The 11,444-nt window shown below is 51.2% G+C and overlaps 3 protein-coding genes and 1 non-coding gene across 13 annotated transcripts in view; 3 read left to right on the top strand and 1 right to left on the bottom strand.

Moving 5' to 3' along the window:
- The window catches only part of MYRF (myelin regulatory factor), a 34,029-nt gene extending 31,433 nt beyond the window's left edge, over nt 1-2,596 (top strand). For all 10 annotated transcript variants that reach the window (XM_032489568.1, XM_032489560.1, XM_032489561.1 and 7 more), the window contains one exon: nt 21-2,596. In XM_032489568.1, the coding sequence (XP_032345459.1) occupies nt 21-101 (81 nt within the window). In that variant the 3' untranslated portion in view covers nt 102-2,596. The remainder of the gene's footprint in view (nt 1-20) is intronic.
- A 545-nt stretch (nt 2,597-3,141) lies between these two features.
- Nucleotides 3,142-6,318, bottom strand: TMEM258 (transmembrane protein 258). Its single transcript, XM_006173182.3, has 4 exons — nt 6,184-6,318; nt 4,576-4,685; nt 3,865-4,001; nt 3,142-3,252 (listed from the first exon to the last, which is right to left on the bottom strand). The coding sequence occupies exons 1-3, from the start codon at nt 6,184-6,186 to the stop codon at nt 3,875-3,877; spliced, it is 240 nt and encodes a 79-aa protein (XP_006173244.1). The 5' UTR covers nt 6,187-6,318; the 3' UTR covers nt 3,142-3,252; nt 3,865-3,874.
- A 173-nt stretch (nt 6,319-6,491) lies between these two features.
- Nucleotides 6,492-11,213, top strand: FEN1 (flap structure-specific endonuclease 1). The gene is made up of 2 exons (XM_006173183.3): nt 6,492-6,663; nt 9,298-11,213. The coding sequence occupies exon 2, from the start codon at nt 9,319-9,321 to the stop codon at nt 10,459-10,461; it is 1,143 nt and encodes a 380-aa protein (XP_006173245.1). The 5' UTR covers nt 6,492-6,663; nt 9,298-9,318; the 3' UTR covers nt 10,462-11,213.
- TRNAT-AGU lies at nt 7,520-7,592 on the top strand. The gene has a single exon. It is a non-coding gene; the product is annotated as a tRNA-Thr (tRNA).
- Nucleotides 11,214-11,444: the final 231 nt, after the last annotated feature.

Genomic DNA, 11,444 nt, shown 5'->3' on the forward strand with positions numbered 1-11,444 from the left:
CCCACTGCCCTTCCACCCAGGGTCAGGCCAACTGCAGCACGGAGGCCCTGGCCCAGCCGGCCACAGACTACTACTTCCACTTCTACCGCCTGTGTGACTGAGCTGCCCTCTGAGAGGCAGCACCGCCCCAGGGCCCGGGGGTCCCCCGGCGCCTCTCCCACACTGGATGCAATGGTGTTACACTGGAGCCTGCCGCCTGCCCGCACTCAGCCGTCCACTGGCACTCCCTCTGAGAGGCTGAGTCGGCTCGGCCCTCCCCGTGACTGGTGAAACTGGAAGTCCTCACACTGGAGCTGCTGTTCCTGCTGATGGCCCCCGCCTTATACCATGGAGGGAGCTGGAGAGAGACCTGCTGGGCCCAGGCCAGGCCCAATTCACATCAGTGCAGATATGGCCATTGGAGAGCTGGCTTCAGGTGCCCTGGAGGCGGGGGAAGCCTGTGATTCTGTCCAGAGCCTACCCTCCGTGCCTCCCCTTTTGAGACTGGGAGCCACCCCTCTTTTGGAGAGGACCTGCCCACCTTTGAGATCAGCAGGGCTTGGCTCGAGCCCTCAGACTTGGCTGGACCCATGAGTCAGTGGAGGGCACATGGTCCTCACCCTCCAAACTGCTCCCTGGGGAGGGCCAGGTAGTGGACTTCTTAGGGTTTGACTGTTACTGGACTTGGACTTCTAAGCTTTAAACGTGGCCCAGGAGGTCTCGGTCTCTTCCTGCTGGGAGAGCTTGGCTCAAGAGCTACCCGGGCCGCTGAAGCCAGCCCTGGATGGGCTGGTGACTAACCATGTGCCTTGTGTACACTTAGGTGCCTGGCTGAACCAGGGGGGCCAGTGGGCCAGGTAAGCCTTGGACTTTTGAACCTGGAGGATCCCGAAGGGAAGTTCCTTGTGAGCCCCCAGATGGTATTGTGGCCCTATGGCCAAGGTTCCTAGGAGCTTCCAGAGCTCACAGTGGTGTTGGTGACCCATCTTTTTCTCTGAGCAGAGGAGCAGGAATCCCTGCAAGGCAGCAGGCCGGTCTTAGCTGGTGGGTGGATACAAATTGCTTTTGCTGTTATTAATGAAGTAATTACTAAAATGCACTTAAACCAGGGCAGGAGTGAAAGGATGGAGATGGAAAGCCAGAGTGGGCCAGAACCCTGGGGGGACACTTGCAGAGGCAGGGCCTGGCTCTGATCTGTCCCCAGGAGCCTCGAGACACCCATCCCATTCCCAGCCACCGAGACTGGCCTCTCCACTCTTGTCCGTGGGTGGCCTCATCTCCCCAGATCAGGGGCTTCTGTGATGGGCTTGGACAGCCACACTGGGGTCCCATGCTCAGCAGCAGGCCCCAATTCTGCCCACTCCTCCAGGAGCAGAATGGTGGGCTTTTGTGATGGCAGAAGTCTTATCTCAAGTGCCAACATTAACCTTTCTTAGTGGATATCTGGAGCATTCAGAGGCCACATCCAGGCTCATGGAAGGAGAGTGGAAATCATTCAGCCATGTCTGCCATAGGTTCACAAGGGGAGAAGGGAATTGCCATCCTTGCCCTGTGACATTCGGCCACCTCTTTGGGAACCAGGCCTTGCTCCTCCTACCTCTCATTCTCAGCTTTGAATGGGAGGCCTTTCTGTGGGAAAGCTGAACCTTGAAGAAGCCTGGGCCCCCTTCTGCCATGGATGTCAAAGCACTTGTCCTCAGGGCGGGGAAACTGCAGGAACTGGGGGAGAGCAAGGCTGCCTGGCCTCCCAGGCCCCTCCCCAGCGTGGCTCTACGCCCTCATTCTGACATAGGAATCATATGGCTCCCATACCACGCAGCGGGCTGAGCCTTACTTAGGACTACTCTGTTCTCCTTCCTTCCATTGGGGGAAGCCTCCCTAAATGCCTTAAAGATGCCAAGCCCTGCCCCTTCTAATAGGATTCTGGGGCTTCCTCAGTGGGGGTGCATATTCTTGGACTGCATCCCCTCTGTGTTTAACTGGAAAGTGACCCTCCACTGTCTCCTGGAGCCATATGGACACAGCATCGCCCCAATCTGGTTAGCAGCTGGCTGTTTCCTTGCCTGGGGAGGGGGTCCTCAGTGCAGAGGTTGGGGCCAAGCTAGGTCTCCAAGCTGCTCAAGGTGGGGTCAACCTTGGACCAAAGTTGCCTTAAAGCCCAGTAAGGAAAAAGGGCTTTGGGGAAGGCCAGCAGGCCACCTGCTGGAGACTGAAAGCTGCCTGGCAGGTGCTGGTGAGTGGGTATCTTGGCTCCATCCTGGGGTCCAGCAGCCTATCCCTCCCTTCCTCTCTCCCCTTCGGCATTTATTCCTGTAGCCACTGGGCTAATCTCCCCTCAAGCTTCAAGCTGTACATAGGGCCTCTCAATGCATAAGTGCCCCTGCCCACATTATATCCCCCAGAAAGCCTGCGTGTGCATAGAGCGCCCCCTCCCTCCCATTTAACTCCCCGTTCCTGCCCCTGAGCTTTGACTCATATTTATCATGCACCAACTCTGACTCTGGAGTGGGCAGAGGCAAGCAGCCCCAGGCCTGCTTGCTTCCTGTCCCCTGAACTGTTCTTTTCTGAAGTAAATATACGTATATAAATAAATGTATAAATACTGCTTTGTATCTAAGCTTGCCTCCCTGTCTTTTCTTGAGATTCTTCTGATGCGAGACAAGGCTGCCTACGAGGCTAGGACCAATGGGGGCCCCTGAGCCCGAGGGATGCTTTGTACTCCATTATCTTTCTTAGCTTTGTGCCTAGCTTGGGAACAGGATACAGCAGCCCCTTCCCCTAGCCACACCCCACAGACCTACCGCTGCCCTGCCTGGGTTAAAAGTAGCCACCTTTGGGAAAAGCTGAGCCTTTTATTTAGAGGAGGGGACCAGCCCAGGGCAGACTTGACTGGTGCAGGTTTCTAGAGAAGTTTGCCCTAGAAGCAACAGAATCGGGTAGGCCCAGCCCCTTCCTATCCACAGGTGAGCCTTCAATTCCAAGGACAAGACACCCCCCGCCATTCCTCCCTCACCCCTTGCAGGTGGAGGGCAGGGCTTCCCAGCAGCAGGAACCACCTGAAAGGCAGAAGAGAAACGGGAAGGGGTGGGAAGGGGTGGGACTGGGAAAGTCGGAGGTCCCAGCCCCAGCACCACTCCCACCCCGCAGAACGGGCACCAGACAGGGCTGTCACACATCTTTATTGTGAGCAGCAGGTGGGATACTTCCAGCAAGAGTAAAAAAAAAAAAAAATTAATTTACAAAAGCAAGAATTCAGTGACGCCAAGTTGGAACCTGAAAGAGAAGGGTATGAAAATGAGACCAGTGACCCATTTCTCCATCAACTTTTCTTACTGAGACCCTATGCTCCCAGGGCAAGGGCTGACAGGTAGTCCCTGGAAGCAGAGCCACCAGAGCTGATTGATTCTCAGTGACCAATTCGGTGGCTTATCTGTGACAAAGTTTTGTTTTGTTTTTCAGTTACTTAGTCAAGATTTATTTCAAGGACTGAAAACACTGAAACAAACTCAAATGGTTCTCCTTATGGCCACCCCCGGATCCTGGTCCTGTGTTGGACCACTCTCCAGCAGTTCTCCAAGTCACTGGCGTGTGACTTGAAAGAACGCAGGTGTGTAACCACGCAATGCCTGTGCCCACAGCCCCGCATAGAACATCCCAAAGCCACAGACTGAGGCCTCGGGCAGCGTGGAGAACTCCAAACTGACAAAGTCCGTCCCACTTGGCTTAAATCCCCATTAGGGACAGGGAAAGAGGCATATGTGTCTAATATCCCTATCCATTCTGCTGAGTCTGTCTCCATTAACCAAGGGGTCACGCAGGCCTGAGGTCCCTGTTGATGTGAGTGTGGGGAGGCTTCTCTGGTGTCCCCATCGCCACCACACTTACCCTTGGGAGCTCATACGTAGATGCCAACCCAGAGCAGCAGAAAGAGGACTCCAAAGCCCATGAAGAGTGAAGCCACCAATGAGATGAGGAGCTCTTTGTAGATGTCCCGAGTGTACTTAGTGGAGGTGACCTCATATCTGGCAGGGCAATTAAGGAGAAGCCAAGAGACGGACTGTACAGGTCAGGGAACCTGGGCAGGGCATCACTGGGAGAAAAATATGGGCTAAAGGCTTTCTGAGAAGCTTGTCTGCCTCGGTGTAGCCAGGAAAAGGGGCCCAAGAGATGGCCTAGACTCTGGTTCTCCTACCACCCTTCCACCACCCATGAAGAAAATGAAGCCCAGCAGGGTTAGGTCACTTTCCCTGGGCCAGCTGTTGAGTGGCAGAGCTGGGACTTGCCCTCAGATCTGCTGACACCTGAGCACACCATTCCTTATACCATTTTTCCAACTTCAGGTCCCCCATCCCTAGCCTTCAGTCCAGGCCCTCTGCTTACTGTCCTGGAAATCTGAAGGGCAAACTGAGCTCACTTGAACTTGGAAAATAAGGCCACAACCTGACTTCGGACATCAACAGCCTTCCCTCAGACTCCTTACCTTCCCCCATCCCCACACCAGAACAAAACTGGCAGGGTACATATACCTGCCCTGGTTTCTCCTTCAGTTTCCCACATCACTAATTTTGGCTCACGGGATGCTCAGTAAAAGGATACACGAAGAACCAGGCAGTGAAAAACATGCCAATGGCCAACAGCACCACGGTCAGATGGGGAAAGACAGCCGGGTTCACTGGGCTGGTGTATCTGCTCATGGCCTCAAGCTCCTATGGGAAGGCATGAGGTCAGAGCTGTCAAAGAACCCCAAGACTTCAACCTGGAGGGACTATGGGATTATCAAGGAGTCTTGTGCTGCTGTGACTGCTAGAAGCTTATTTCGGCCTGGAAAATGTGGAAATCCTTCAGACCCACCATCAAATGATTCAGTTTGGGAATGACAACAATTACAATTATATCTTAAACTAAGGGGGCACTTTGTCTTTTCAATATGAGACAAGGAGGCTGAGACACAGAAGGTGACTGAGAGCTACAGACCAACGGTTCTTAACATTTTCTAAGGCCTCTGACCACCATGAAAAAAATGTGATGAAAGGTATGGACTCTCTGCCACGGAAAAACCACGTACAAAAAAAGTTCGCTTTATAATTTTAGGAGCTTTATGGACTCATGTCTGTAGACACCAAGCTAAGAATCCCTGCTGAAAGACAGAATCTGGACTGATACCCAGATCTCAACGTCTAATTCTGTATTCTTCTCACTACACTATTAAGGCATCTCAGAAACTACAGGAAAAAGACATAAGTTAAAATTCTGGCTCTATAGAATAGTATGTGTCTCAGTTAAGTGATTACAATAATATCTCATTCACAAAGTTGATGTATGATGTAAGAAAGATGACTAACATCATGGCATCTAACTCAATGCCTGGCATAGAGCAGTTGCTCAATAGGTGTTTGTTTCCTTCCCAAGGTTATACGGAAAATTATGAGATAATGCTTGTGAAAGAGGGCTGTTAACGTAAAGTTCTGTACAAATGTTAACTTCCATTGTCACCCACCAGCCAACGCTTCTATAATCCAGAACATAACAACTCTAGAGAAGTAAACTGACCCCATTGTTCTGAGAGACACTGGAATTCAATTCAGTAAACATTTATGCCCCCCTGAAAATGATAAAAACAATCGCTGCCATTGATTGAGCAGGCCCCGTGTTTGGCACCGGGACTACAAAGATGAATAAACCATCATTTCAGGGCTAGAGGCACGTCAGCTGGTGGTCACTAGGAGGCATGGCAGATAACAAAGAAGTCTATGACCCGTGGCAAGAGGTCTGTACATAGGTTGTGGGAGCTCCCAGGAGAGTGGACAAGTGCCCGAGACAGCTGGAAGTGCTTCACCAAGAAGGTGACGTTTACCCCAGGGCCTTGTAGGATGAGTACGAGTTCGGCAGGGGGGAGAAACTTTCCAGACAGAGACAACAGCTTGATCAAAGGTAACAGATTAAAAACTCGAAGGTATTAAAAGTGCACCCCACGCCCCTCGTCCGTATCAATAGAGAACAGAAGCCGAGTAAATCAAAACTTCAGCCTAAGAATTTCACGGCAAGGCGCTTCTCTTCCCCGCCCCTCAGCCTAAGCCAGAGGATCCAAGAGCCTCCTGTCCTCCGGACCGCGGGCGTCTGAGGCCTCTACGAGAGAAATCGGGTGTGGGACAGGCACCTAGGGGTCCCTGGAGCCCTATCCGGAACTCCCCTCAGCCCTCTCACCATTTTGCCGGGCACAAGGTAATCCGCCGCTCAGCCACCGGAACAACACGTCGGCAGGAGCAGGCGCTCTGTTCAGCCGGAAGAGGAAGTGCAGCCGCGCAAGTATAATTGTGGGGCTTGTAGTCCTCTGGTTGCCGGTGTGGCGGGATCTGGGGCCTGCGGGGCCCTTGGGTAGAGTAGGGGCAAGCGATGGAGAAGAGTACGGTCGGGTCGCTGAGCGAGTCAGTTAACCCTGGCGGGACTGTTTGCCGTGAGAGAAACTGGCCGAGGGGGCCGGGGCCTGTACTACACTTCCCAGGAGGCTGTGCGCCGCGGCAGGTCACGTGGCGCGAGCGCGGGCTTTGGAAGGCGGCGGTGCGAGAGCCTACCGGCTGCTAGTGGTGAGCGAACAGCGGGACTGAGGAGGAGTCGGCGTGAGGTCTGTCCTGGGTCTCGCGGGGGCACGCGTTAGCTGACGAGGCCTAGCACTCCAGAGGCCAGGTGAGACCCGCGGGAAGCGTCTCCGATAGCTGCGGGCCCGCTTTGCTCGGGGGACTGGGGAAGACGGGCGGCTGCCGCGCGCAGGATGGAGCGAGCGCGGGATTCGCTGGCTGGCGGTCCCGCCACTTTTCGCTGCGAGCTGGGGGCCAGTTGCTTAATGTCCGAGCCCGTTTCTTCATGTATAGAAGGAGGATAACTGCCACCTCACGGGGTCGTTGTGTATTGTGACTGAGATCCTGGAGGAGAGACATTATGTGAACTGCACTTGTTCAAATCTCTTTCCTGTCTGCCTTTGTCGGACAGTGGGAGGATATCCGGCTAACAAGGCATTGTCCCCGCGGTACACGTTCTAGCAAAGCAGCCAGCTTGAGGCACAAACCAAAAAAACGAGTGAGTTCTGGAGAGGGAACTTTTACAGAGCACCTAGTATATGTCGGGGGTTTTCAAAGTCTGTTATCTCAGTTAACCCTGGCAGTAACTCTGCAAGGCAGGCACGGTTATCATCCTGTTTGGTAGATGAGAAGACCAATCCCATATGACTCAGTACTGTCACCCACGAAGTGACTTAGTGATCTTACCCAGGTGGTAAATGCTGATGCCTAGGTTCAAGGCTGCTGTCGTTCACGGGGGAACTACAATGAGATGGACCTTGAAGAAAGGGCTGCAGGATGGTGGGAGGAGGGGCACGGCTGAGCAAAAGTGAGAAAGGGCAGGCCTTATGCCAGCCTTTCTCTTGGGTTCCCAGACTGTAAGTTGGGAACCAGAGCATGAAAGGTCTTGATGCCATGTTGAGGACTTAACTGGGAAGAGGAATGTACCAGGGTCCCTTACACTTTAGAAAGAGTCCTGTTGTGGAGGAGGGTGTAGCTCAGTGGTAGAGCGTGTGCTTAGTATGCACAAGGTCCTGGGTTCAATCCCCAGTCCCTCCATTAAATAAAATAATAAATAAATAAACATAATTACCTCCCCCATCAAAAAATAATAATAAATAGAAAGAGCCCTGTGAAGGAAGAGTGGGAACGATTAGAAGGCCTAATGTAATATTTCTTAGAGTGTTGGACACACCCCGCCAGTGGGTACATGATGACTTTAAGTGGCACCCCCAAAAGTCTTTTTTAATAGTTTTTCATGTAACACATGTTAAAATGTAACTGATACAATATAGGTATTATTGCTTAGGAGGAGTTCTCTTTTTCAAATTAGTTTTTAGAAAATGGTGTCCGTATAAAGAAAATATTAAATGAATGAAAGTACAAGTTTTAGTTGGAAGTGGCAAAAAATTGTGAGAGTGGTTTGGGCCTGACTGAAGTTTGGGAAATACTGCCCTAGGAAATACTTGGTTAAGGGGCCTGAACCACAGAAATGCAGTACTGGGCTGAGTGAGTACAGCATGCCAGGTCCCTAGATCAGGACTTGGGGTGAGGTAGGAGCTATGGAGTTCACATTTCGGACTTAGTGGTGGAAAGAAAATACAAAGGGAAAGAGTTAAAACAAAAACAACATCATGATAGAAGTAGAAACTCTTAAGCGCTAAGAGGATGTTGAAGAGAGGTGAGAGCAGTGTTGAGAAAGCCACATTACTCCCATTCAGATGTTATTTTTGCCAGTCCTTCAAAGCTGCTGTATCCTCCAGAGAAACAGAATGAAATAGGATATAGAATATGAACATAGTAAAAGAGACTTACTTTAAGGAATTGGTTCAGGTGATTGTAGTGGTTGGAAAAATCATACGACGGTGGGCAGGCTGGAAATTCAGGTAGGAGTTGATGCTGCAGTCTTGAGGCATGATTTCTGCAGTGAAACTTGTTTTTGCTCGTAAGGCCTTTCACCTGATTTGATGCGGCCCACCCACGTTATAGAGCGCACTCTCCTTTACTTAATGAAAACTAAGACAGATGTTAACCACATCTATGAAATATCTTCACAGCAACACCTGGCTTAGCGTTTGATGAAATAACTGGATTCTATGGCCTTGACGAGTTAACACACAAAACTAACCATCAGAGCTGCTAAGAGGAGTTGAGCTGAAGGAATACTTTGGGGATGTTCAATGAATGGTAAAAAGCTACGGAGGAGGAACGAATGCATTGTTCATGAATTAGCAAGAAGACAGATACTCATAAGTTTATTTTACTACTTTACACATTCAGCCATGTATTTTGGTTGTTCTATATCTGTCTCTCCTGACCTTTGTCTAACTGGGATTTGCCTGTCCTTCAGGGCCCAGTTCTGCCATTGTGATCCCTGGACTCCTCAAGCTGGCCAGGCCCTCTGGACTTGCTGATCCTAGATCTGCTGTAGCCCTTTCTTCACACTTGCCGTGTTGCTGCTGTAGCCACAGAACTTTTCAGTCCCTCAAGGACTTCAGCATTTTTATCCCACTTAGCACCCGGTTCAGTTTCTGATACTCAGGAAGCCTTAGTATTAACTGAGCGGACTTCCTTACTAGACTGTAAGTTTCTTGACGATGATAACTTGGTCTTGTTCTTCTTTAGTGCTGACTTGGTGTCCTTTTGTTGTGCTAAATTTGTTTAGCGGAAGGCAAGTGAAGTTGGTGAGATAGCACCCATTGTAACCTTTGCTTCTTTTTCATCCTTTAAGTTCCTCCTTGTCTTACTTGACTTTCTTTTTCAGCCATCCCTTTTCTGTGTTGCTATGGGGATTCAAGGACTGGCCAAACTGATTGCTGATGTGGCCCCTGGTGCCATCCGGGAGAATGACATCAAGAGCTACTTTGGCCGCAAGGTGGCCATTGATGCCTCCATGAGCATTTATCAGTTCCTGATTGCTGTTCGCCAGGGTGGGGATGTGTTGCAGAATGAGGAGGGTGAGACCACCAGTCACCTGATGGGCATGTTCTACCGCACCATCCGCATGATGGAGAACGGCATCAAGCCTGTGTATGTCTTTGATGGCAAGCCGCCGCAGCTCAAGTCAGGTGAGCTGGCCAAACGCAGCGAGCGGCGGGCTGAGGCAGAGAAGCAGCTGCAGCAGGCCCAGGCTGCCGGCGCCGAGGAGGAGGTGGAGAAGTTTACCAAGCGGCTGGTGAAGGTCACCAAGCAACACAATGATGAGTGCAAGCATCTCCTGAGCCTCATGGGCATCCCGTACCTCGACGCGCCCAGTGAGGCAGAAGCTAGCTGTGCGGCCCTGGTGAAGGCTGGCAAAGTCTACGCCGCAGCCACAGAGGACATGGATTGCCTGACCTTTGGCAGCCCTGTGCTCATGCGGCACCTGACTGCTAGCGAGGCCAAGAAGCTGCCCATCCAGGAATTCCACCTTAGCCGAATTCTGCAGGAGCTGGGCCTGAACCAGGAGCAGTTTGTGGATCTGTGCATCCTGCTGGGCAGTGACTACTGTGAGAGCATTCGGGGCATTGGGCCCAAGCGGGCGGTGGACCTCATCCAGAAGCACAAGAGCATTGAGGAGATCGTGCGTCGGCTCGACCCCAACAAGTACCCTGTGCCGGAGAATTGGCTCCACAAAGAGGCCCAGCAGCTCTTCCTTGAGCCTGAGGTGCTGGACCCAGAGTCTGTGGAGCTGAAGTGGAGCGAGCCAGATGAAGAAGAGCTTGTCAAGTTCATGTGTGGTGAAAAGCAGTTCTCTGAGGACAGAATCCGCAGTGGAGTCAGGCGGCTGAGCAAGAGCCGCCAGGGCAGCACCCAGGGCCGCCTGGATGATTTCTTCAAGGTGACCGGCTCTCTCTCTTCAGCTAAGCGCAAGGAGCCAGAACCCAAAGGATCCTCTAAGAAGAAGGCAAAGACTGGGGCAGCAGGGAAGTTCAAAAGGGGGAAATAAACAGGGTTCCCTTCATTATACCTCCTTGACCCCAGGATATCTGCCTTGCTGTACCCGCAAGAACTCGCTCTAGAGGAACCTCCGTGCGGTTGGGGGGTGCAGATTGCTTCCCAGGCACCACCCTTCTCAGTAGTGCTTTTCCCTTTGTTATTTGACCTCATGGCAGGAAGGCCAAAGGTACTTTGTTTTTTCTTTTCTTTTTTTGTTTTTGTTTTTTTGTTTTTAGCTCAGGAAAGTATGTCAGGCTCAAACCGCCTCTCAGGCAATTTAATGGACACTGAATCCATTGTTACATGAAAGCCTTAGCAGCAAGTTTTGAAGAAGGGAAAAGGAGATAAAAGGTGGAGACAAAAGACTGGAAATGATTTCCTGCCTGGCCGGCTGGTGGGCAGTAACCATGGAACCAGACTGGCTTCTCTGGCTCAGCCTTGACTGAGGGACAGCTGTCAGGAAGACTCAGCCTTAAACAGATGGGAAGAGCTACAGAGAATTCAGACAGGCAGACAGTTTGAGTCCCTGGAGATGGCAACAAGGGTTTGATTACCAGCTGTGTTTCCTGGGGTGCACAGAAACTTGAACTTGCTACATAACTCCAGTCTTTATAGTGGTTATTCAGAGGCATGAGGTGGTGGCATTCCTCTCATGGCCTCTCTGGTAATTAAGTTGAAACTTTGGCATAAGATGCTGTTTTCACGTGCAGTTTTTGTTTTAAAGGTATGAGGAGAAAAGAGTCAATAAAATTATAGAAGTAACCAGAATGTCATGTTCTTTGAGAACGTTTGAAGATCTCTTAAGTGCTCCAGGCTTCAGACAGTATAAAATGTTCTCCTTTTCACTCCAAGATAACATGCTGGAATTGCACTGTAATAACAAGTGGTCTGAGTGGCCACAAGATGGCGCCATGCTCAACAGACAGGCCAAAGCAGCTTTGGCGGTACTTCAGCCATTTAGAGGATGCTCCTAGTTTATCTTGCTGGCAAAGG

The sequence above is a fragment of the Camelus ferus genome, chromosome 10 (assembly GCF_009834535.1).
Source record: "Camelus ferus isolate YT-003-E chromosome 10, BCGSAC_Cfer_1.0, whole genome shotgun sequence".
Taxonomy (NCBI): domain Eukaryota; kingdom Metazoa; phylum Chordata; class Mammalia; order Artiodactyla; family Camelidae; genus Camelus; species Camelus ferus.

What these genes read in the sequence shown, in the direction of transcription:
- TMEM258 (XM_006173182.3), bottom strand. An exon ending in TTCACTGCCTGGTTCTTCGT is followed by an intron (nt 4,002 to 4,575) that starts GTATCCTTTTAC and finishes TTGCCCTGCCAG; the next exon opens with ATATGAGGTCACCTCCACTA.
- FEN1 (XM_006173183.3), top strand. Translation starts at nt 9,319, where the DNA reads ATGGGGATTCAAGGACTGGCCAAACTGATTGCTGATGTGGCCCCTGGT.